At 32.5% G+C, this 27,521-nt stretch overlaps 1 protein-coding gene and 1 pseudogene across 2 annotated transcripts; both read left to right on the plus strand.

Moving 5' to 3' along the window:
* Positions 1 to 9,953: 9,953 nt before the first annotated feature.
* On the plus strand, positions 9,954 to 19,446 carry LOC124941434 (DNA-directed RNA polymerase I subunit 1-like). 2 transcript variants are annotated; one of them, XM_047481761.1, is made up of 22 exons: positions 9,954 to 9,987; positions 10,140 to 10,309; positions 11,450 to 11,609; positions 11,712 to 12,026; positions 12,800 to 13,021; positions 13,148 to 13,330; positions 13,550 to 13,712; positions 13,957 to 14,138; positions 14,330 to 14,593; positions 15,025 to 15,113; positions 15,218 to 15,365; positions 15,453 to 15,668; positions 15,773 to 16,072; positions 16,175 to 16,313; positions 16,569 to 16,774; positions 16,874 to 17,076; positions 17,163 to 17,361; positions 17,449 to 17,711; positions 17,788 to 17,928; positions 17,998 to 18,513; positions 18,544 to 18,736; positions 18,811 to 19,446. In XM_047481761.1, exons 1-22 carry the CDS (start codon positions 9,970 to 9,972, stop codon positions 19,429 to 19,431), a joined length of 4,911 nt encoding a protein of 1,636 aa, XP_047337717.1. In that variant the 5' UTR covers positions 9,954 to 9,969; the 3' UTR covers positions 19,432 to 19,446. The 2 variants fall into 2 exon arrangements, with proteins under 2 accessions (XP_047337717.1, XP_047337716.1); XM_047481760.1 differs by having other exon boundaries at positions 17,998 to 18,736.
* Positions 19,447 to 24,687: 5,241 nt separating this feature from the next.
* On the plus strand, positions 24,688 to 27,192 carry LOC124942332 (annotated as a pseudogene).
* Positions 27,193 to 27,521: the final 329 nt, after the last annotated feature.

The raw sequence follows: 27,521 nt of genomic DNA on the forward strand, positions 1-27,521 counted from the left end.
TGAATCGAGTTAGAAATTTTTGGAGTTATAGAACGACGAATATGACACTGCAAAGATAGACATTTTACAAACGAATCCCAAAAATTCTAAAAATATTTATGGGCATTGAGAATATATTTAAGAAGCTACATTTTTTATTTTAATGATTTTTAGACTCATGATATTCAAGTTATAGTTTTTTCAAAATTAGGATTTTACCAAACGGGCCCTAAAATTTTCAGAAAAAAATTAGTTTTGATTTTTTTTTTAGGAAACTTTGAGAAAATTTGAAAATGATTTAGATGTTTGAATCATCATTTTAAAGTTATTTGTTAAATCTAAGAAACAAACGGAACCTTGGAGTTTATTTTATTTTTTTAATTTTAAATCAAAAGAAAAATAAAAGAAAGCGGGGCTCATTAAAAAAGAAAAAGAAAGGTTCAAGGCCTATTTTAATTTTGAATTGAACATTTAATTTAAAATTAAAATACGCATACCCATTTAAAAATTAAAAAGTCCCAAGGGCCTCTTTACAACTTCGAAAGAAGTAAGAGGAATCGGATATAACAAAACACCCTTCTGTCTCAGGTGACTCTCCATCAACCCTCCGGCCAAGGCGATTTCCGGCGACCCCTGCACCTGAGACCGAAAATCGCTCTGAGATGCCCCGCTAGTTCCGGCGATCCCCTCGTCTCCATCCCTCCGCTGATTCGGACAAAGAAACAGAGATTGACGACGTCGTTTCCCTAAGCAGTAGGATCAAAGACGGACGTCGTCTGGATTCCATCCTTGTTCCTAATCGCGCTGGACTTTATAGAGTGGAGTATGAACAAGCTTACTGCCTCCTAATATGATGAGAAAAAACGTATACAGAAACGCATAGAGGATTTGTAATTTATCTCATACAACTTGAATTTGCAACACACAACATTAACATCAGTCTGTCAGCATTGGACATTGAGCATTGAGCGAGCAAGAACAACAGATTCTAAATATCATAGGGAACAAATCCATACTCCCAGATTCTCAATTGATTTTATCAGAAATTTCAATATTCATAAATAAGTTGTGCAGAAAAAGAGAAGAAGAGTATTCCAACCAGAAACATGAAAACTAATTTAGAGTGCACACCAAATTGAAGAGTAAGAAGATAGGAATGCAACCGGAGGGGCGGGCGCATCACCAAATTCCACACTTTGCTGGAGTCTCCAGTCTCGTGTAAGGACCCATACATGTGTGAGAATCCTCCATGTGTGGTGACTGAGAAGGTTTGTTAGTTACATCTGGTTCCGATTCCGATTGCAACTGAATATCATATGCCATCATCATCAGGTAAGACTGACTTGGATCACAAAATGTGTACTCAAGGCAGCTATCTATCTATCTATCTAGCAGAGATCGAGAGATCGAGATCAATCAATTGGGTTTTCGGTTCGAGAGAGATAGAGATCGAAAGAGAGAGAGATCGAGAGATCGAGAGAGAGAGAGAGAGAAAGAAAATAGTTAATTAAGAAAATTTTATTTATTATATTTTATAAACAACAACAAGAGGACCAAATTAAAAATACAAACAAACAACAACAACAGGGTTTGAATATTCACTTGGACACAAAACATTTGTGTCCAATGAATCTATCTATTGGTTGTTCTTAGGAGGATGGAGAAATAACAGTTCAAATTGAGGCGGATCAGAAGACCCACTCTCCACGAGGTCCTGACATCGCCTTTGAGCTTCATGCTCATGAACCCGTTGTGAAAGTCTTCTTCTTGAAGACCCTCCGACGGCAGGCAATGTCGCCGAGACCAACGTGTAAGAAACCTCCCTTGTGGATTTCTTACCCAACGAGCCCATCCATACGCCGTCATCCCGCGTAAGGATCAGCTCGCTGCCGTGGAAGACCATTGCTGTGGCAGAAGAGACCCTGTTCGCCCACTCGATCACCACGATCAACTTTCCCAATATTATTTTCTTCTTTCTTCTCATCGCTGTTATTGTTTATATGTTTATTCAGAATCGTGTTTGTTTGTTTGTTTGTTTCATCGGGCTTCTATTTATAAGCCTTCGATTATTCTTTGCTTAAACCCTCAAAATCAAGCGAAGAATAATTCCTGGCTTCCAATCAAAGCAAGGCAAGGGATGGATGGATGAACGAAGAAGAAGCGACCACTGTAATTTTTCTCAATTTGATCTGGGGGAAGAAGAACTTCTAAACACACCCTACTCTTTCGTTTTTTTTAAAATTAAGTCCTTCTACTATTACTTTATCCAATTCACTACCAAAATCAATTATTTATTATTTTTTGGAACGAAGACCGTGGATTTAATATAAAGGAAAGTGTTAAATTAAGATGCCATTTTCAAATAATTAAAAAACAACCAAAACTCATTTTTTACTTTTCTTATTTATATATTTCTTACCAATGAAAATGTTAATTTATCATATTGAAAATTTATTAAATCAATTAAAATGTATTTGATTTTCATAAATTTCAAACTACCAATTATAGAACCACCAACACTTTTAAATAGTATTTTTTTTAAAATAAATAGAGAACCATGGATAATAAACATTAAAGTCTACTTTTTATTAAAATGTACCTCAATATTTAAATATAAATTCTTAAAATAGAGACAAATATAAAAATAAATATTGCTTGTTATTTAAACTTCATGGCCAAATCTGGCTAAGAGACGACCAACAAAGTGTTTCCAAGAATGAACTTTGTTGAGTGTTAACTTTGGTTGATTAGCTTCAAATCAAACAAACCTTACTAATAATATATTTATATAATCTCATCTAAGATTTACTAAATTATTAAATAATAGTTTTTTGAGAGGGAATGTTTTTTCAGATTTATGTAATCTTTGATATAGTTTATTTAAATTTAAATCAATTAAATTAATAAATAGACAAAGTGATTACAAAAATCTGATTATAAAAATCTGAAAACACATTGCATCAATCAAATTTAACAATTTAGTAAATTAAGTAAATCTCAAATGAGATTATATAAATACACTATTACTAAGGCTTGTTTGATTTGAAACTAATCAACCCAGTTAATCTAGTAAATATATATATGCCTTACAAATTTGTATTTGATCTTTTATTTATTTATTATTAAAATATTTTGATAAAAAAAATGATTAATACTGAGATTTTGATTATTTTTTAAAATAAATATAAATAAAATATAACAAACAAGGCATAAGACATAGTAATTGTTGAAATCTTATAAAAAAAAAACTATTTAAATGATTATAAAAATATGTTTGTATAACCAAAAAAAACAATTATGGAGTCTAAGAGCATTATTTCTATTCTCTCTCTTCTTTCTCTTTTGATGTGTAAGTTTTTTTCATTCTTATGTTTAGGTTATTTAATTATTTATAAATCTAAAATTGATATAGTCTAAAATTGTTTGGTAGAAACTTAATTATAAATATTCTTTTGCTTATTTATATTAAAATTTTAAGTTAATTGTTTTACTACATTACAGTAATATCAGGTACAATTGAAGTACCAACTATTTATAATCAAGAGAGTGTTACAGGTATGTATTATTAAATTATAATTATTATTTGATATAGATATATAATATAATCTAATTTTTCAATAATTATCATCAATTGTATGAAAATCAAACAAATTGAGACCTAATAATCCAAATATCTATTTTTTTTTTTTTTTTTTTGTTAGATATTGGCAAAGGAAGGAAGATAAAAGAACGCACAAATATGTTAGGGTGCGAATTTTCCCAACCATGCAAGAGTGCAATAACACCCAGTTGTGCTTGTTGTAGAAATCCCATTAGTGCACAAAATAATGTGTGTTACGATAGGCTTAACGATTGTGTGCAACGATGTGTTTGAATGTATGTAGATTTTAAATTCTAAATAATAGATTTAGAATTATCAAGATTGTCAAAAATAAATAAACATTTTAATCTCTCAAATTTTATTGTTGAGTAATCTTTACAAAAATATTAATTATAAATTAGAAAAGATCTTATCTAATTTGGAGTATTTTCTAATAATATCTTCAAGATTGTCTTTTTATTTGTGATTTATTATTGCTACAATCCAATGACTTGATCTATTGTTTTTCTATTAAAACTAGGGAGGAATTAGAAGTAGTTGTCACCGCTTGACGTTGAACAATGCAATCTTATGCTAATCTCACGTCTCATTCTTGAAAAGTACATTTAGAAAGTTGTCAGTAATAAAATTCATTTTATGATATAAAAAAGTTGATAAAAGTAAAAAATTTCTTAAATTCTCCCAAAAATAAAAATAATCTTTAAATTCGTTAAGAAAGTATTATAATTCAATTGATATATTTTATTAATTGCATAATTTGTTTCCATTCTGCCTCTTTTCTTTCCCTCTTTATCCCTCTCGATGAAGGAACCGGATGATTAACGACGAACCGACTAGTGGTCTAAGGATCGAGAGGTTCATAAACATGAGCAATGGTCTTCATTCTAGGGTTCTTGTTAAATTCTTTAAGAAGAACGGTAAACATGTATTATTCAAGTTGTATTATTCAAATAATTACAATCCTCCGTTATATAATATAAGAGTTTCACAACTAACTAACTACATTTAATAAACTAACTAATAAATATTAAAACTAATTAGTAGTTTTAATCTAGCTAATTAACAGTTTATTAAACTGTTATTATTAATTTTACATTTTCCCCTCAAGTAGAAAAATAAAAATAGTAGAAAAAAAGTTTCACCTTGACAAAACAAGTCGATAAAACATTAAGCTATGATCATGCAACTATTTTCTTCAGCAAGCTCAATTCAGCAAACTTCATTTTTTACCTATCCAATTTAGACAACCGAGCAAACACAATTCAAAAGTTTCATTTTTTTTTCGAACTACCCGATATAGATAGCTCAATTTTCGTTAGTCAATCCACGACAATCATCCTGAATGATCTTTTCTTCATTAGCTGCAAGTTTTCAACTTCGTAGCTTTAATTTTTTTTGTTTTTTCAAAGAAGTCAATTTAATATTCTTTTCGGTATTGACGAATCACATCGACAAACCTCTTTTTTTTCAGCGATTACAAGAGAATCTTCCCCTACAACTTCAACTTCATTTCCATCGTAATCATCGTCATCAGTTTATAATACTGAACTTTTAATTCGTCCGAAATATCTTTTGGAAATAGAACAAGATATAAGCAATAGTCAAGCTTAGTTGTCAGCCTGCATCAATGTAGGCATCCATCATCTTGCAAAATGTACAATTTTTCCTCTCAATTCGCTTAAATTGATCATTCTCTATCATCTTTTGCTCCTCTTCTTCCTTTTCCAAATCAGTAATATATTCCTTATAGTTTATCATAAATCTCCCTCCACTGTGTATTTTGGTCAAGAACTGAATCAAGATTATTCAATCTATATACAAGGATGTATTACTTCCCTTATGAAAGTAATGCATCAAGTGTGCCACTAATCTTCAAGGAAAAAAATACCTCACGGTCTTCCAAATGATACCCTTTATCATCATCATCTTCATCCGCTCTCCTTGCTGAATACATTTGGGAAATTGTTTGGATATCAATCTCTTCTTGTCATGTTTCTTTAACTTCATTTGCCGCTTCCTTTTCCATGGCAATGCCAATGCTTCTGGGTCAAGGTGGCGAACAATCTTCACTTTCTTTTCTTTTTCTCTATTGTCGTATTCTTCTTCGACGTAGTCCACCCAATCGTAGATCTCCGACGAAGATGACTACAGTACTCCTTCATACAGAACATATACATTGAAGAATTGAACAACATGGACGGTCAAGACACACCTCAAGAGAAAGAGGATCCTTTCTTGCTGAACTATAACTCTTTTGATCTCAATTTCTATCCAAACTTCACTTTTTTTTATCTTCTTCAGCCAAAATAATAAAATATAAAATAAAGTCCTCCACAGTGGTCGCTCCGGCCACCGAAAGACTTCTGGCGACCCTTAAAAAGACTTCTGCCAACCTTTAAAAGCGTCGCCAAAATATCACGGACCCTTGTTTTTGCGTCGCCATAAGCAGGGTCGGCGCAAGTTATAACAACGCTTATTTAAGCGTCGGTAACATTAATTTAAGCGTCGCCAAGGCCCATTTCATTTTTAACATATTTTTAATTAAATTTTTATTTTAAATTAAATAAAAATTTCCTATTCAATATTGACATTTTAAATAATAATAAAATAAACATAAATTGTCTGAACACTATTTTTTTATCAAATAATATCATAGCCAAATAAATAAATAAATATTAATTACCATATTACAAATTTTTAATAATGTTTTATTGTTCAAATAAAAAAACATTAGGTTCCCACTTTATTTTTAAAGTCAAATGAACTCTGGCTGCTGTGTATGTCTTTGAACATGTGTGAAGATGACTATTCTTGTTAGAAAACAACTCACCAACAAAAACCTTAAACATTAATGGAGCAACATGATAAACAAAGATGATCATTAATCACCCAACAAATATTAATAAGTTCAAATAAATCTATTTAAATATTGCACTTATAACTATGATATTCATAGGCTCCCTAAAGTTTGATGCAATAGAATTTGTTGTAATCTGTAACAAAAATATTCAAGTCATATTTATTTGAGATAAGGACAAAGACAAGAACCTTAAGAGTCTAACCTTAAGAGTCTAGAAAATATACATGGCAATAAGTTATGTAGATATAAAGAATGTAGGAATTATGCAATTTAAAATGCAACCAACCATGTTTAATGACTTAACTAATATCTCTAGCCATTCAAAATCATCTCTCTAGAGCTACAAAAACTGTTCTTTTAATTTAACAAAAAAATAAAAAAATTATTGGAAAATAACTTTTTTAGAATTACCATCATGATGAGCTTTCTAGCTGGCGATGACATCTGCAAATCATATAACGCAATGCTACGGTCACTAAACCCAAAAATAAAATAAAATTAATGAATCAACAATTCTATTTAACCAACATAAATTATAAGACTATATGTGGTTCAATCAATACACATTTCAAATCATTCATCTAAAAATACCTACCTTCTTGATGTTTCCAAAACATTTGGTTCTCCAGGGTTTAATCAAACAAATATAACTGTGTCTTTATTCCACTCAAACTTGTTTACTGGCTGAGACCTGTTTACACGAAACAACAGGCAATTCGACGAACTCCACATCATTCAAAGGCTCGATTAAAGGAAAAAAAAGAAAGATTAATACCTATGGGGTCCCAAATGTCTAGTTGAGCACCAATAGTGGCGAAGAGTGAACCATCCCATTAGAGAAAAAGATATTAGAGAGAATGAGAGATCAGATTAGAGAGAACGAGAGATCCGATAGATATGAATTAGGGCAGAGATTAGAGAGAATGAGAGATCAGATGGATAGGAATTAGGGCAGAGAGGAAAAGAGATGAGTAATAGATAGAATGAGAGATCAGAGATGGGCCATACGGCAAAGAGAAAAAGGTGGGGCTCAATTATTATATTAAAAAAAAAATTATGATGGGGGAGGCCCAGGCCCTCCTAGTAGGTCCGCCACTGAGCTTAGGTAAGACTCGTTTGATGGCTCGTCGAGCTTTTCCGAGCTTAGTAATATAATTTATTTTTATTATATTTTACTTTTTAATTAAAATTTGAAACACCCATAAGACTATTTATGGACTTATTGTTTATGATATCGATACCAAAATTTTTGGTACGTAAAAGGTATGAAATTTTCAATATTTTGGTATATCAAGATATATACTAGAATAATATTTATAAATTAATATATATATATATATATATATATTATATAATACTTCTAAAGAAATAAATATATTTGATATTAATTTAATTACACATAACATAATTTTTGAAAATCAAATAAAAAAAATATAATTATATTATAATATTATTTAATATATGCAATCTCAATATATTATATTTTATAAGATATAAAATTATTTTTATTTCACTATAAAGTATTTTATTTTTTAAAATAAATCTAATGGAGTCTAATAGGTTTTCAAGTTTATCTCAATTACAATATACGATTTTCACAACCATTTTGTAAGAAGACTCAAGAGACTGTCCATTAATAATTCTTCAACAAACTTATATATCGTTTTGAAGCCCTAAATCTCGTTCCGGTAAAACTCTAAATTTGGTTCAGTTATTTTTTTAATATAAGAAATTAATATTTAAATTCGAGTTTTTCGAACTTTTCGAGCCGAACTCGAGTCTATAATTATATGATCGAGTCGAGTTTGAGCTTAATATTAAAAGTTTGATCGAGCTCGAGCTCGAACCGAGCCAATAAAAAACGAGTCGAGTCGAACTCGAACCAAGACTAGTTCGAGTTCGGCTCAGCTCGTTTACACCCGTAATTATAACAAAGAAAATTTCACAAACAGACAAAGTACTAGTTATATTATAACAAGAAGATTTATACTAATTTTCTAGGTTCAGATTTCGGGTTCGAACTGTTTAGTTATACTGAATTAGATTATAAAAAAACAAAAAGTACATATTAAGATCATAAGTTGAAACGTGAATCAACCTATATAAATCAGTTGGACCGCTTATTTTAAAATTATTTTGGAATGGATACTTTTTATTTTTATTTAATATAATATATTTTAATATTTATATAATTTTTTTATTTAAATATATAATGTATTGATTTTCATAAAATATGTAATTATTTTAGTTAAACTTTAGAATAAGTTTGATTTATCTCCTAATACATTTTTAAAAAAATTATTATTTAATGTTTAATATAATTTTTTATTTTTATTTTAACGTATAATATATAAGTTAATTTTTATTTATTTATATATATGTATTATATTTATAATTGGTAATTTATAACATACTTATGGATAGATTCTTTAAAAGAGGAGATGAAATTAAGTAGTATTGCAGTTAGGGCTGTGCAAAAAAATCGGAAAACCGGTAACCCAACCGAATCGATAGTTAACCGATTTCATTTTAACGGTTTATTGGTTAACTGGTTCTAGCGGTTCCGGTTAATCGGTTTTTTACCGGTTAAACGGTTCGGTTTTCGATTTCTATATTTTTCTAACGGTTTAACCGGTAAACCGGTAATAATTTAATTATATATTTTTATATTTTATAATTTGTATTAGTTATTTTATAAATAATTTTTATAGAATAATTTTAAAAAAAACATTATAATCTATATAAAATTGTACAAAAATAAATTAAAATAATTTCATTAAATATGTAAAATTGTTTTTATAACGTTACGATAACGTGGAATTATAAATTAACAAAATCAAAATAGTTGAGCAAATTAAAACTTGATGTCTTCAAAGTTCAACTTTCACTTCATGTTTTAACTTTCTCTCCAACACGGAAACACCTAAAATCAAAGTTATAAATTATAATTTACCGATTTCACTTCCCGTTTTATTGGTTGAGAAGGGGATTCAATCATATTCGCTTATACTTGGTTGATCAAAGACTAATCGACATAATAAATTTAAATTTTCTTCGAAAACATATAAAAAACCTAACAGAGTAGCTATAAAGTATATTATATTGATATTATAATATATTCTTAAATATATCAATAAAATATATTATTATAATATAATATATTTATATTATATTATATTATAATAATATAATATATTATAATAGAGTCAATAAAGAATGGAGAATATTATAATAGGAAATTGCAAACAATAATTTAAAAAATATATGTTTTATAAATTTATTATTTAATTTAAAAAAATTAAATTAGCGGTTCCTAGTTAAAACCGGTTAACTGGCCAGACCAAAATCGGTAGAACTAGAACCGGTAAAAGCGATACCATTAACGGCCAGTTAACCGACTTGTAAAATAAAAGTCAAAATCGATATTAACCGGAACCGTTTAACCGGTTGAACGCCCCTAATTGCAGTGACACATCGTTCTCGCCTTCAATATTTATTGCCTTTTCCGCGTTTCCTTATCAACAGAAACATGGCTCAATCAGACAAGGTAATCTAATAATATAATCTTATCGGTCACCTGCTGTTCCTCTCTTCCAGCTATATTTGTTGTATAGTAAATAATTGAGAAAGACATGCATGTTTGATTAATGAATGTAGTTTCTTTTAGTAGTCTCGCATATCTAATGAAGCTTATTGCAGGATGCGTCGGAGATGGTGGAATCTGTCCAGTTCAGTTTTATGACAGATGAAGAGGTCAGAAAGCACAGTGTGGTCAAAATCACAAACCCTATATTGTTAGACAGTATGGACAAGCCTGTGCCTGGTGGTCTTTATGACCCATATATGGGCCCATTGGATGAGCAAACACCGTAAGTTTCATTTATATTCACAACCTTATTTTTGTAGATAAATATATTTTGTCTTTTCTTTCAATGAGATTAGAATTATCAAGTAAGATTTGAATGATCTCAAGATATTAAAGGCTTTGGTGTTTAAGATTATTTATTGTCATGTTAATTATTTAGTGATGTTGATGTACTGAAGGTGTGATATTTTTAATTTACATCATCAACTTGTAAAGTTGTAGAATGTAATAAATTATGAGCAAGACCTCTATGAAACTTTAGAATTGAAGATAGATCGAGTTGTAAAGCTAGTCTTTTGGGTTAAAAAGTGTCAGCTTGGAGGAGTGGAATGAAATTGGTCTGAGTTTTAGAGAGAATTTAGACTATTAGAGATGCTTCAATATATATACAGATATTTAGAGAAAGCACTTAGACTCTGGAGTTGCTTCACTATATTTTCAGAGTACAGTAGTTTGGTTGGGTTCTTTGTTTATCAGCATTTGTAATAAGTTTTGGAAGGATAAAGTCTTGGGATAGAGAATCTAGCTTTCATAAATCAAATTTGGATGGGATGGAATGCACATAATGTGGTTTGATTGATTGATGATACCTTTCATGATTGACTAATATTTCTTATTGTCCTGATTTGTGGTTAACAAGCATTTGGTGACAATGTTCTAGATTTATGGAATAATTATCTGAAAAAAGGATGTTATACAAAAAAAATTGGATGTTTTTAGAACTTCTTGTTTATATATGTGGTTTTGCAAAAGACGGATGAATGAGCATATATGGATTTGTTTCTTTCTAGATGATAATGACAGTTACTCAAATTAACCATAAACACGAAAGAGTGTAAGGTCCTGGAAATACACAAACTGCAGAGTTGCATAAACAATGAAATCTAGAAGCAAGTGGTTATTGTTTTGTGATATATGATCACGTTCTTCTGTTGTTTTTTCTTTTTTCTTTCTTAAATGCAAAAATTTAAGTACATTCCCTTGCTTAAATTTATTTAACATGGGATTTCCTTTTGTAATTTCTTTCTGATCGAGACTATTTTCTTTGATAATACGCAAGTGATTTATCGAATTGAACAAGTCTATGTTAAATAATTCTATTTCGCCAGTTTGTTAATAAGGTATATTTTCTTTCTAAATGCAGTTGTAAATCATGTGGCCAGCGGTACTTTCACTGTCCAGGTCATTGTGGCCACATCGATCTTGTTACACCAGTCTTTAACCCTTTGATGTTTGGCATGCTTTACAATATTCTGCAGATGACTTGCTTCTACTGCCTTCATTTCAGAGAAAGTAGGAATCAGGTAATCCAATTTTACCTTTATTTTTGGCAAAGGCATATTGCTAATCTTGTTTGTATCCTTTGCAAAAAAATTGGCTTATTTATTGAGTATACATCATGCAAGGTTAACAAATGTACTGCTCAATTGGAACTTATTGCCAAAGGGGATATTGCTGGAGCCAAAAGTTTACAGTCATCCTCACTAGACACCGAAATGCTTCCTGAGGACAGTGATATGAGTCATATTTCATCTTCTACAGTTCATAGTAGTGAAGAAACTTGCTATTCAGATCATGGAAGACAAGGATGGACATCTCTTCAATTCACAGAAGCAATGTCTATTTTGTATACATTTTTGAAGATTAAAACGCCGAACTGCAAGAACTGTGAAGCTATAAATCTGAAAATCACTAGACCCAGTTTTGGATGGATTGAATTGGTAAACCTTCTGATACAATTTTTTCTTTTGTATGTGTTTCCTTTTGTTTTTTTTCTCAATTAACCGTCCTCTATAAAAAAGACAAACTAATTTTCTCAGTTAGAATGGTCCAATTGCATTTTCTTATGTTAATTACCTAATATGCTAGTTAATTTAGTAATTGAGACATTACAACAATTTTTTGTGTTCAAGAAATTATTGTTTTAGCACAAACACTATCTTTATGAGGAATTTTATGGAAATTAAGGAGGTCATCTTGTGCCCATTTATGAATGGGATTTTGCTCTTCAGATAATTATCAAACTAAGAATCAAATAGAAGAGATTTTTGCTTCAACTAAATTATTATTTTGACTTTTGGAAAAATAACTTATTAGGAAGTCTTGCATTTGAGTATTGTGTTTCTAGGGATTTATAACAACTAATCATCTCCACATTAACTGAAGTTGCTTAGTTTATATGTTCTGTTTTCTCTGAACAGGTTTTACATAATACTAAGTTAAGCTGCTTATTTGGATGCTAGTGTCAATGATAACTTGTAATTTCCTTGATGTATACATGGCCTGCCTGCTCATTCTCCACTAGCTCAATTTACCTCGAATACAATATGCTTTAGTGTTTAAGTTGTCCGGATAAAATGAAACAATTATAGAATCCATGCATGGTTTGCTTCTTTTATTATTATTATTGAAGTCACATTCCATGATTAGATTTTTAAAAATGAAGTTGAGAATGAACGTTTTGCTTCTCTTATGTTTCCTTTGATCATCGCAGATTGATTTGGACGTCTCCCATTTTAGCTCTAATATGGTTAGAGGCCTCTCTGTGAATGAGTTATATGGTGAATCTGAGGAGAACTCCTCCTCGGAAGTCCTAGATGGTGAAAGTAGTATATCAAAAGGAGCTATCTCACAAAAACAACAAAGAAAAGGAGATAACACCGTTGATGAAATTATTAATGAAAAGAAATTTTCAGGGCCTCTTTTACCATATAAGGTATGTCTTTGATGGTGACAATTTTGGTATGAAAGCCATTTTTCTTTTTGACAACCTACAATTTGTCATGTATCTTTTTGTCCACACTCCACATTGATTTGACCACCTAAAAGTTGTAACTTTCAGGCGAGGGAGATTTTGAAGCGTTTGTGGGAAAACGAGGCTCCTTTTTGCTCTTTTATCTGCAATATTCAGCATAATAAACATCACAATGATTCTGCAAATGTTTCCAACTATTCTATGTTTTTTTTGGAGTCTGTTCTTGTACCCCCTACTAAGTTCCGCCCCCCGGCCAAGGGTGGTGATTCTGTAAGTACATTCTTTCTATCAAGCACTAATTATTTATACTCATGCTTTGTTCAATATTTGGACAAACAAGGATTCCCTGAATTTTTAAATTTTAAATTAAAAAGTTAAAATAATGAAGTTTCAGCTCAAAGATCAATTGTTTGCATGGTTTATTGCCATACTAAATTGGTTGTCCAGTGTTATATATATGCCTCTGTCTTTGATTTTTCTTTTCTTTAGGTGATGGAGCATCCTCAAACGGTCTTAATGGAAAAAGTGTTGCAGTCCAATATAGGGTTGGCAAATTCTTATGCCAACAGTGCTGACCGATCAAGGACTATTGACCGGTTGAGGGAACTTCAACAATCAATGAATGTGCTGTATGATAGCAAGGCGTCTACAGGTGGGTGCATTAGATCTCTAGTCTTTTCATGCTTGCTATTGTCTCCTGCACCCTGTAACTCAAAATGAGTGTCTACACGGTCAGAAAACTTGACCTTTACATACTTGCATACAAATGACTGGCATCCAAGGTTCTGAATTGTTACACCTATAGCACCTCAATATTTTTCTTTATTGTTCTATAGTGGGGATACAACCATGTCACTTTTGGGGTTATTCTAAGTGTTTTTCCACATTTTATATAGGTAAGGATGCTGCTTCTGGCATTTGCCAATTACTGGAGAAAAAAGAAGGCATCTTCCGTCAGAAAATGATGGGGAAACGAGTAAATTATGCATGTCGTTCTGTTATATCTCCCGATCCATATTTGGCTGTTAATGAAATTGGAATTCCTCCTTACTTTGCGTTAAGGTTGACATATCCAGAGGTAAATAAGTTAATCTGAATCACAATTAATTTAGTTGTAAAGCTGTTTTTGAGAAGTTTTCTATGCGCAGCTCTCACTGAAATGCTGTCTACTCATGCTCATGGTTGCTTGCTTTATTGGGATTTACTTGTAGATATTGCAAATTCTTATCCTGAAGTTTCTTATAATGTTTCTGTTATATATGCTTGCAGAGACTGACTCCTTGGAATGCCACAAATCTAAGAAATGCCATCATTAATGGCCCTGAAATTCATCCCGGAGCTACTCATTATGTTGATAAGATGTCTACTGTGAAGCTTCCCGTAAATAAGAAAGCGCGTGTTGCTATTTCGAGGAAACTTCCTTCTTCAAGAGGTGTGGTGTCACTCTTTAGCAAGAGCTCGGAAGGTGATTCTGAGGGAAAGACGGTTTATCGCCATCTAAGGGATGGGGATATTGTGCTTGTCAATCGGCAGGTTTTTTTTTGTCTTTCTGTCTTTCCATTTGAGTAAATAATAACAAATAGACAAGGGTACATTGCTTGTTTTCTAAGTTTGGGGAGCCATCAATGCATGGACTCTTTCGGATGGCAAAAACATGGCTGCTAATCCTATATATTATTTTTAACTTTGAACTCCTGTCAGCCCCAAATGTGTACAAATTGACCATTACTTTAAATAAATTATCAAGTGCAAATTTTGAACAAAAACTCATTTCCAATCTATACCTGACCTCACCTGCCAGTTTATGCAAAAGCAAACTGCTCATATCATGTGCATAGTTTACCGATGAATTGAAGCAATATCATGTGCAAATTTGATACCATTGGATAGTGTAAATTGAAGATTAACCGTTTTTTAGTGAATTCTTATTCTGACGATATGTTGTGCTCAATCTATCTTGGCAGCCCACACTCCACAAGCCAAGTATAATGGCACATGTTGTTCGAGTGTTAAAGGGGGAGAAAACTCTGAGAATGCATTATGCCAATTGCAGGTTCCTCCGCTATGCACACATTTCATGAGCTCTTCATTTTTTACTTTATACTAGTAGTCAAAATACATTTGTTGTCTGTCTCTAAATAAGCAATTTACTTGTAGTTCCTATAATGCTGATTTTGATGGTGATGAAATGAATGTCCATCTTCCTCAAGACGACATTTCACGCTCTGAAGCATATAACATTGTAAATGCTAATGAGCAATACATTGTTCCGACGAGGGGGGATACTGTTAGGGGGTTAATTCAGGTGACGTAACCTAAATCCACAGTTACTTTTATTGCTTACTACTTCCAGATGTTGCTGCTGGTTTTGATATTTTGTCTTATCTGTCAGGATCACATCGTAAGTGGTGTCATCCTTGCGATGAAGGACTCATTTTTAACGCGCGAACAATTTAACCATCTCCTATATTCCTCTGGAATTTTCACTGCCTCTAGTGGTTCACTGTACAGTAATCAGGTGAAGAAGATATCCTTGCTAATTGAAGCAAACCTGCCACCAATTTTACCTGCAATTTTGAAACCAAAGCCATTATGGACTGGGAAACAGGTAACTATGTCAAAATAGGTTTTCTATTTCTTTTGAATTATGAAACTAGTACGAACTCCTTATCTTCTCATGATTTGTTTTAACTCCATTTATTGTCACCCTAGGTCATTTCTGCTGTTCTAAATTATTTGACAAGAGATTACCCCCCATTTACCGTAGAAAAAGAGGGGAAGATCCCATCTTCTTATTTTCGTGACGAGCCTACTAAAAATGTATTGGACATGAAAGAAGAGAAGGGTGAACACGTTCTCTTAATCTGGAAAAACCAACTTGTGCGTGGAGTAATTGACAAGGCTCAGTTCGGGAAGTATGGATTGGTTCACACGGTGCAGGAACTCTACGGGTCAAATATTGCAGGCTCGTTGTTGTCAGCATTTAGCCGCTTGTTTACAGTCTTTTTGCAGGTGAAGCTTTCTCTTACCCCGTCTTTGCTCCTTTTGTAGTTTGTTAGAGTACCTATGTTATGTTCTGTTATGTGAAGAACTGTATTCGAATTTATATTTCAGTTCCACGGGTTTACATGTGGCCTTGACGACCTAATGATATTGCCTAAAGCTGACGGGGAGCGCAACAAGTTTCTAGAAGATGGTGAAGCTGGTGAAATGGTTCACTGTAAATTCCTGAATGTCATACAGGGTACAATTGGTATGCACTGCTACATAGTATAAATATCTATCATTTGTGTCAATTCCCTCATCTCTCGATTGTTTGGAATTTGAATGAATTTGTCTTTGGAGTCACCCTCAAGCAATCACACAATTGTATACATTTTTGGGGAGTTTTTTTGGAATAAAAGAGAATGACTCCTTCTAAGTAAAAAGAAGGAAATGTTCTAGGGGGATTTTGTCAAATCTTGCCTGTAATCTTGTCTCTGTGTGTATGTTTACTCTGGTGTTGCAGGTTCCTCAAAACTGCAATTGGAAATTGAGAAAGCAATACACAACAATGGTCAAGCAGCAGTTACTTTACTGGACTTGAGGATGAAGAATGAACTGAATGACACTGTTTCCACCATCAATAAGAAATTGCTTACGAAAGGAGTACTGAAAACCTTTCCTAAGAATTGCATTTCTCTTATGACCATTAGTGGGGCTAAAGGCAGTACGGTAATTATAATGAATCTTTTCCATGTTCCTTTCCTAATTTAAATAACTTTATTTCTAGCGATCGGCCTACAAACAATTTGTTTGTAACATGGTAAACAGGTCAATTTCCAACAAATTTCTTCTTGCCTGGGTCAGCAAGAGCTTGAAGGGAAAAGGGTACCTAAAATGGTTTCTGGAAAAACGTTGCCTTGCTTCCCCCCATGGGATTTTACATCTAGATCCGGAGGATTTATTGGCGATCGATTTCTCACTGGTCTGCGTCCTCAAGAGTACTATTTCCACTGCATGGCTGGTCGTGAAGGGTAAAAATTGCATAACAATGATTTTCCAGATAGCTCGTAAAGAAATTCAAACATGCTAAAAAATCATCATCATCAATGCAATGCAGGTTGGTTGACACAGCAGTAAAAACTTCTCGTAGTGGATACTTGCAAAGGTGCCTGGTTAAAAATATGGAGAGCCTGAAAGTTTGCTATGATTATACTGTTCGAGATGCAGACGGTTCTGTTATACAATTCACCTATGGTGGGGATGGTGTCGATGTTCACAAGACAGGTTTTATTACTGAGTTCAAGGCATTGACACAGGTATACAATTCACCTTGTCTACATAAAAATGTATACTATATCTTTGTTACTATAATCGTTCTTTTCCCGAAATCTTTGAATTTTCAGAACCAGGAAATTATTAGCCAGAAATATCGAGATCATCTTGATTTTAATTCTTACATCACGGGGTTGCCAGAAATTCTAGCAAAGAAAGCAAACAAGTACATAGAGAAGTTGAATGAAGTGGAAAAAACGGCTACTAACAAAAAACAGTTGAAACGCTTGTTGAAGCTTGTGAGGCAGAAATATATCTCGAGCCTTGCACACGCTGGGGAACCAGTCGGGGTAATTGCTGCTCAGTCAGTCGGTGAACCGTCAACTCAGATGACGTAAATTCTTCCTCCCCTTTTCTTCTAATTTTCCTGACATTTGGTTTTATTTTCACTGAATATTTGAATTATTCAGATTAAACACTTTCCATCACGCCGGTCGAGGTGAGATGAACGTTACTCTAGGTATTCCCCGCTTACAGGAGATCTTGATGACTGGTTCTAATGAAATCAAGACTCCAATCATGACATGCCCGTTTCTTGAAGGGAAACTGAGGTGAGTTATGATAAATTTTATTATATAAAAAGGATTCAGAATTAAATTTCTCCATTTTTTTGTTGGCAGTTCCCGAGTTAATGAAATTGTGAAAGAGGTTAGGAAGATAACTGTCGCGGACGTGATTGAGAGCATTGAAGTAAGTGTTTTGCCAGTTTTCCAGAAGGACCAGCATACTTGTGTTTACAAACTCATGCTGAAATTCTCCAAAGATGAAGAGGATTTGTTGGAAGAATCTAAGGATATTCTAGAAAACATGTATGTAAGGGAGCTGGAAGATGCTATACAACATCATATGATTCTTCTCTCCAGACTCAGTGGAATAAAAAATGCGAAGATTGAACCAAGCTCCTCCGATTTCTCAGCCGAGACAGATGAAGATGGTTCCAAGACCAAATCAAGTAAGGGGGTAGAAGATGATGACGACGATGAAGTTGATGATGAAGAACAGGCTGATGATCTGGGTCTTACAGAGAAAACAAGACCTCAGGCCACAGATGAGATGGATTATGATGATGATGGGTCTGACCATGATATCAATAAAACAGAGACATCGGAAATGGACGAAAGAGAAAAAGAAGTTGAGGATTCCAACAAGGAGGAGAATGAAATAATGGACGACGAAGAAGATTCCAAGATGAAAAAGAAAAACCCTGACCCAACAGAAAGCATCGAAAAGGAAAAAGCGCAAGTTAAAAGACCTAGGTCTAAAAAGGAACCGGATAGATCAATCTTTGTCGCTGCTGAGGGATTAGTCTTGGAAGTTCACTTCAGCTTTACTGACGAACCGCACATTTTGTTAGCTCAGGTTTGTTTTTTTTTATTTCTCACAAGATATTGTTTTATTTGTTGTTTAAAAACAAACTGTTATTGTTGTTACAGATTGCTCAAAAGGTTGCTAAGAAAATTTGTCTAAGAAATTCTGGAAAAATTGAGACATGCCATTCTGTTAAATTCTCACGCGAAGGAAGAGACCAGGTGATCTGGCCCCCCGAAGTTGATGACGTGGCTGTTTCCCATGAAACAAACGATTCCGACGAAAACAACGATCCGGGTCCATGGGGTCTTAAGATGGCAGGGATCGATTTCTCAGCCCTATGGGAAATGCAAGACGATCTAGACGTAAACAGGATTTATTCTAATAACATCTACAACATGCTTACGACCTACGGAGTAGAAGCTGCAAGAGAAACAATCATAAGAGAAGTCAACAATGTCTTCAGCAGCTACGGTGTGGAGATCGATCCTCGCCACATCAGCTTGATCTCAGACTTTATGACCTATACTGGCAGTTACAGGTCTATGAGCAGACATGGTGCCATATCAGATTCAACATCGCCTTTCTTAAAGATGACTTTTGAGACCGCTTCTAAGTTCATAGTGGAGGCGTCCTCTCACTCTATGATTGACACCATGGAAACGCCTTCTGCCAGAATATGCCTCGGTTTGCCTGTCAAAATGGGTACAGGCAGTTTCCATCTTTTGCAGAAAATGGATTATTAGTCCTAGTAGTAGTATTTGGTAGAGAATATTTTTTTTACTTTTCAGTCAGCACATACAAATCAATTTTAGAGAATATATTTTTTAGTCTTCCAGTCAGCACATACAAATAAATCCTTGTGTATTATCATTTTAACCAAACGAGAATTAATTAATTTTGCTCTAACAACCAAAAATAAGTAAGCTAGGGAAATTTTATAAAAGAGAAATTTGATGAAATGATCATACAAAGTTCCTTAAATGTGCGCCCAAATGACCACCTCATAATATTTTGACGAAATTACTTCTGTCGCGTAACGCGAAGGGCAGGATCGTCTTGCAAAGGAAAAACTTGTGAAAAGTCCAGAATGATCGTGCCCTTCGTGTGACGATCGTGCCCTTCGCGTTACGCGACATGGGTAATTTCACAGCTTCTTCTTCACGTGACGATCGTGTCTTCGCGTTACGCAACATGGGTAATTTCGTCAGAATATTTTGAAGTGATCATTTGCGGAATTAAATTTATATGCTGGTGTCCCGCATATTTTAGGGTCATTTCGTCAAATTTCAATTATAAAAATCGTTTTGAGCTTTTCACTGTTCCAATAAATAATAAGTTGTATTTAATTGGAGAAAAAAGAAAAAATTATTAAAAATTGGGCAGTAATTTAGATTGGGCTTTGACTTGATACATAATATAATAAAGTGTATCCTTATTATTATTTTTTTACAAAGGAATGAGATATATCATCTCATTCTTTAAAATATAAGAAAGACTATCATTGTATTAACGGACTCTCAAGACGTTACCTTGACCCACTCTGTCAACAAACTCTTGTTATCTTTGATAATTCATTAAAACATTTTAATAATATAATAAATTTGAGCATTGTGAAAATAAATAATATTATAAAGAATAAAAAAAAGAGTTATATTTTTGGTTTATATTGAAAACAGATCAGATTTAAATCTGACACAATTCTAATTTTAATTCAAATTTCAATTTCAACTCCAACTCTAACCTATATTTTTTCTTCTTCTTCTCTAAGGCATAAATTTATTTATTATTTTTTAATTTAAGTTGGACTATGAATTCTTTCTTATTAAGATCCCATATGAAGTGAGTGATTGGGCTTGAAGTAACCATGAAATACCTGAAGACAAATTTTGTAAATAAAAAAAAATGTATTTAATTTTTTAAAATTATTGAGATAATGTTTTTTATTTTTATCCTGATAGATAACTATTAGGCATTGACTGATATCAGATCCGATTGACAGCCATGACCCATGACCCATGACCCATCTGGTCAGTCTTCCTCCACAAGTATTAAGAATATTAAAAAAAAGGGAATCACCGACCAACTAACCAACGAGGAGAACGCTGCCTTTGGGTTTTGTTTGTTTGTTTTTAAATTATTTGAAAATGGCATCTTAATTTATTAAAGCCACGTTCTTTCCCCTTATATATATAAATAAATATATAGAGGCTCCTCCAAGCATTCAAAGGCACCCAATCCTCTCATTAAAATTATCAAATTGAGAAATCTCTCTATATATATTATTTGATTTGTTTTCTTGTATTTTTTTTGAGTTTATATATATATATATATATATATATATATATATATATATATATATATATATGATTTGTTTAAGGTATTTTAAAAGACTTTTTCAATTTTCTTTTGTAATAATTAGTGTGTCGTAACAAATTAAAAAAATTAAAACCTAGGTAACGATGACAGGTATGTCATGCAAATTACAGAACTACTGGTCAGTTCAATTAGATTAATATTATTGTTATCTATTATTCAAATATTGAGGTATTTATAATTTTTTAAAATATTAATTATTTTTTGTACCAAAAGTTGATGAATTGGTGGTCGAGGACGCCAACGATGAGTGAGTGAAAGTAGTTATCATTTTTAAATTATGTTTTATATTATCTATTATTCAAAATATTGAGGTATGTATTTAGGTTATTTTTTTTAGAATAGTTTTTCAAATTATTTCTTTATTATAACTTGAGTAGATATCATTTGGTTGGAATGATTAATTATTTGATTCAGGTGATTTCATTGAGTGTTGGTTAATATTGGGAAATTGAATAGGATGTATTAATTATGGTCATTAATATTATTAGCAACAAACAAACATAAATTTTCTTTCAGAAATGATAAAATAAATTGATTTCAAATAGATCATTGTATTTTCAATTTTTAATTAATTTAAATTGTGTTTTCAACTTGTGATTGTATTAATGTTTGTTCTATGTGAATGTAATTATTGTATATAATGGGACCACACTTATTAAACATAGAGCATGGATGAGATCTTCAATATGAACATATTTTTTAAGTCTATATTTAAATAATGTGAATGATAAATTTATTAGATTTATATTTGTAAAAGATAAATAAGTAACAAATGTGTAAACACAGCTTATATGTGAATCTTGTTTACCAACAATTTTATTGATTAAGATATTTGTCTCTATTTTAAGAATTTATATTTAAATATTGAGGTACATTTTAATAAAAAGTAGACTTTAATGTTTATTATCCATGGTTCTCTATTTATTTAAAAAAAAATATTATTTAAAAGTGTTGGTGGTTCTATAATTGGTAGTTTGAAATTTATGAAAATCAAATACATTTTAATTGATATAAAAATATATATAGTTAATAAATTTTCAATATGATAAATTAACATTTTCATTGGTAAGAAATATATAAATAAGAAAAGTTAAAATGAGTTTTGTTTGTTTTTTAATTATTTGAAAATGGCATCTTAATTTAACACTTTCCTTTATATTAAATCCACGGTCTTCGTTCCAAAAAATAATAAATAATTGATTTTGGTAGTGAATTGGATAAAATAATAGTAGAAGAACTTAATTTAAAAAAAAACGAAAGAGTAGGGTGTGTTTAGAAGTTCTTCTTCCCCCGGATCAAATTGAGAAAAATTACAGTGGTCGCTTCTTCGTTCATCCATCCATCCCTTGCCTTGCTTTGATTGGAAGCCAGGAATTATTCTTTGCTTGATTTTGAGGGTTTAAGCAAAGAATAATCGAAGGCTTATAAATAGAAGCCCGACGAAACAAACAAGCAAACAAACAAACACGATTCTGAATAAACATATAAACAATAACAGCGATGAGAAGAAAGAAGAAAATGATGATATTGGGAAAGTTGATCGTGGTGATCGAGTGAGCGAGCGAGAGAAGTGGATGATAACCGAGTCAAGTCAAAGAGGACTGCTCTGTGGGAGAAAGCACATGAACGAACGTAATGCTAAGCTTGATGGTGGAGTTGGAAGGGTTGTGGGTGAAAGAAAATGGGGCAGTATTTATTTATCTACACCACGAGCTGATGATGTGCTTCCTCAGGCCTATACACGCCTTCTGCACCAGCTACAAGACTCACTTCCTCCTCGCTCTTCAGAAGAGAAGAGGTACTTATCATATTGCTAGTTTTTCATTTCAGTATTTACCTGGAAGTTATTGCTGTGGACTATATATGTTGTTCCTGGTAAATAAATGTTCATGTTGTCTATGCATACACCAGAAATTCTGAAAGCGAATGAATTCTTTCAAATAACAAACTAATTTCTTCACATGCATCTACATCACTGCTTTATGCATCTGAGCATATTCACATAGCTAGCTGTATGAAGAGATTCTTAAATGTTAAGGACCTTAATGAGAAGAAACAAGCCAGAAAAACTATATATATATTGAGAGACTTCTCTTTGATCTGAAATTAAATTATTCAACTTTTGTATTATCCAACTGTTGAAAATTGTAAGAGGTCAAAAAAGGACACATAAATTTGGAAGTAGTTGATGAGGCTATATTTCCAACATCTACATGTAAATGTTGGCATATGATATTCAGTTGCAATCGGAATCGGAACCAGATGTAACTAACAAACCTTCTCAGTCACACATGGAGGATTCTGGTTGTAAATCTCATCTCACACATGTATGGGTCCTTAGATGTTGGATTGAACTTACACGAGACTGGAGACTCCAGCAAAGTGTGGAATTTGGTAATGCGCCCGCCTCCGGTTGCATTCCTATCTTCTTACTCTTCAATTTGGTGTGCACTCTAAATTAGTTTTGATGTTTCTGGTTGTCATACTCTTGTTCTACGGTTCTCTTTTTCTGCACAACTTATTTAGGAATATTGAAATTTCTGAAAAAAAATGGATTTAACTGGAGAGAGCTTGACCTGCTGCTTAGAATTTTGCATATGGGATTTTGGATTTTGGTTTCCTCTTGATTCATACATATTACTAAGGGGGTCTCTATTTTATTTTATTTATTTATTTTACTAAGGGGAGTATCATTTAATGAAATGTATTTTCATATCAAAATAGTCTCTTGTATTTGAATGATTCCCTGCAATCTGCTAAGATGTAAGTTCTAAAAACTGAAATGAAAAGAAAAAATGGTCTCTTGTGCGGCGGTGATATTGATTGACCTCCCTTCACATATTCTAATTTGGATATTTATAAAATGAGTGACAAAATAGGATATGAAGAGTGACTGAATTGTTTAAGGTAGGTAGACTCAAATCCTGCTTACCTATTTAAACAAGACTTAATATTATTCTCATGCATATACATCACTTTGCTGATACATCAGTTTTTTTTAATAATATTTGGTATCATTATTATTATCTTGGCAGGTTTGTAGAATAATAGAGGAAGAGTTGGGCAAGTCCATGAATGATCTCTTCTTAGATTTTGATAAATCACCCCTGGCAACAGCATCGGTGAGATTTTGGTACTATATTGTAATATCAACTTTAGGATTTTCACCAGGGATTTATGCATAGTTCTAGGATATAAGAGTGTATCTATTTTGGTGGTCCAGGATAACTGCTTGTCAATAACATCTGTCATGACTCATGAGAACCCAAACCATTACCATTATTGCTCCAGTGTTGATATTTTCTTTCAAGGATTGCACGCTGATATTATTTTCTTGCATTTTATTTTGGCAGATAGCACAAGTTCATTGTGCAACCCTTCTTAACGGAGAGGAAGTAGTTGTTAAGGTCCAACATGATGACATCAAGACAATAATATTGGAGGTCATACACTGTCTTTGAAAATCTTAGTATGGGAGTGAGTAGATGTAGCAAGCATGTGATTGTAGGGAAGTTTTATTTACAGGACTTAAAGAATGCGCAGGCAATAGTAGATTGGATAGCTTGGGCTGAACCACAATATGACTTCAACCCAATGATTGATGAATGGTGCAAAGAAGCACCTAAAGAACTGAATTTCAACCATGAAGCTGGTAAGTTTTCTGATAGCTATGATGTATATTTTCCTATGTAGTCTCCATGGCAATAATTGCTTTTGTGTATTTCAATTATTCTCTTCGTGTCTGCAGACAATACAAGGAAAGTCTCTAGAAACCTCGGATGCAAGAACAGAGATGATGGAAAGAATAAAGAAAATCATGTTGATGTTCTCATACCAGATGTTATTCAGGTGAAATCCTTCATTCAAATCTACCCTGGTATTTGACCTGGAGCATGACTATCTCTGTCTTCTGTTTTATTCTTGTCTCCTTTTATTTCCATTAGGAAGACATTTCTTTCCTGTCTACTTCTCTAGCTGGTCCCAGAGAATAGCAACTATCATAATGAGATTGAAAAAAAAAATTATGAGTGACAACCTATTGTCTTCCACGTTTGAAGTTATTCCATCAATTAGTGGACTCAGTATTATGGATTTGGGACGGGGGGATGTTTTTATTTCTGGGGAGGGTTCCGATTGGTTAGTGAGGTTTACCCCATAACCAAAATAATGTCCTCTGAGAAGTTAGTCAATTGGGTACAACAATACAAGTATTGTTTTTCTTAAAAGAAATACAAGTATTGCTCGGGTGATCTTTTTGTGTTACTGCACTATTATAAGGCTCTAAAGCTCATAAAATTTGGGTTAGGAAACTTGTATATTTCTCTTGTTTCTTCTTGTTTTTTTTGATAGATCACTACTAAGGAATCAGTACACCAAAATATACAATGTGGCATATTAATTTGTTGTACCAAGCATTTGATGGCTCACCATCATCTGTCAGTCAAGATTTGTATTTACTAAGATATATTCTGTAACAATATGCTTGGGTTTTCCGCTTCAATGACTGTTTGGCTAGTCTTTTTATTCTTTCACTTTTATCCGCATTTGCAGAAATGGGGCTTAAGTTGCGCCTGGACATGCCTGAACAAGCTATGGAAATTACCAGCGTATTCTTCCGCAGTTCAACCCTTGCAAGTGAAGCTCCTGTATGCATGCCTATCTGTTTTTGGGTCAGTCATTTATTATATCCAAGTCATTTATGATATTGATATCAATAATTGTTCATTAGGAAAACATGAAATCGTTAGCCGAACAAAGGGCCAAAAATCTCAAAGCCTTGCAGGAAAAAACGCAACTGAACTCAAAAGAAGTTAAACGCTTTAATCCTGTAAGTTCATGTACATAAAAAGGCATTGACTCCATTTATTTTTGGATATGTAGTCCAAGATAGTTAATAGGAGTAAAAAATATTCTCCAGGTTGATGCTTTTCCAGGTGATATTGTCATATTTACTAGGGTTCTAAATCTCCTCCGAGATATCTAAACACAGACTCCTGCAATCTTCACTTCTAAAGATTTTTTCTTATTGATTGATTCACCTCCATTGATTTAGAGCTCTCATCCACAATGAACGCACGCATCAGTTATCAAGATATCATGAGACCTTTTGCTGAGTCTGTATTGCAAGGGTTAGTAATTTATAAATATGTTCTGTGGCTGCCTAGTATTTTGGATTTGCTTGTATTTTGATCCTGTAATGACTTGACCTATGTCAGAAATATTAGTAAGGGGCCAGCACAAAATACACAATGGATACACGATACACCAGTCCTTTCCAATGTGGAGGCCAAATTGAGGCAGCTCCTTGTTGAGCTGGGAAATGCTGACAAAATACTTGGTATCCAGGTAGATGTCAATGTTAATAATTATTGTTTTGTATTTAGATACGTTTTCAGATACATATATGTTAATGGTGAGAGAGCATGAAAGAGAAAAGAAAGGAAAAAAAAGACGAGAAATAGAGTTTTTCTTCAAGTATTATATAATCTAGAAATTCTTCCAAGCATAATAGATTTGAATTTCAATCCTGATTTCAATTTTAACTAAATAGTCATAGCCTACTTAATTATTTGATTCCTTCCCATTTGAATCATGATTGTGGGTCTTGTAATAGTAGAGATATACTTTTCTTATGTAACCTGTTTATATTTGAACCTCACTTGTTGATTGTAAATAATTACTGTTAAGGTATGTGCCTATAATTGATACAGCTTCCGGAATGCTGGGTAGATATGATCCTCGCCCAGTGCAGCCTGATAGCTTGTTTCCTGTATTTTCTGTCACGAAAGGGATTGCAGCTGGATTGATGCATTGGTTGGTTGACAATGGGTATGTATATATGTCTTGATACTGTTTACATTTATATGCCTATTTTTTAGCATGTTTCTTCTGTAATATGGTTGCTTTTATAAGTGAAATGGCAGATGCAGCTATTGAGAAACTAATCATAAGTATGTTGTTGAGCAGAAAATTGAAGCTTGAGGAGAATGTCTCAAATGTTTGGCCAGATTTTGGAACAAATGGGAAGGATCAAATAAAGGTGTGATCTTTGTGTTCTGTGTTTTTACTCCTCTCATATTGTATGTCCTCCCTATAAAAAAAATAGTAAGAATAGTTTAGACAAAATACCAATCATGACATAAAAGAAAATTATAAAATGAATAACTAGGTCACAATTTATTTTCCACTTCTAACAAAAATAAAATAAGTCACAATTTATTTGTTTGATTTTTGGATAACTAGGCCACAATTTATTTTATTTGAGATATTTATTGAAAATTTGAATCATATTATATATTCATATAAAATGTCACAATAATTATTTTGGCATCGGTACCATACTTTACCTTCTTTTGTATACCCAAAAATTTAATATTTTTGATATATTGCGCGTTACGATATTTTCGATATATTTATAATATTGGTAAGTTTTTATCTCTTATTTAAATGATTATAA

This window comes from Impatiens glandulifera, chromosome 6 (assembly GCF_907164915.1).
Source record: "Impatiens glandulifera chromosome 6, dImpGla2.1, whole genome shotgun sequence".
Taxonomy (NCBI): Eukaryota; Viridiplantae; Streptophyta; class Magnoliopsida; order Ericales; family Balsaminaceae; genus Impatiens; species Impatiens glandulifera.

Excerpts from the sequence above, each read along its gene's own strand:
- LOC124941434 (XM_047481760.1), top strand. Across the intron at positions 10,310-11,449 it reads CCATTGGATGAGCAAACACC|TTGTAAATCATGTGGCCAGC; the intron begins GTAAGTTTCATT and ends TTCTAAATGCAG. Across the intron at positions 12,027-12,799 it reads GTTTTGGATGGATTGAATTG|ATTGATTTGGACGTCTCCCA; the intron begins GTAAACCTTCTG and ends TGATCATCGCAG.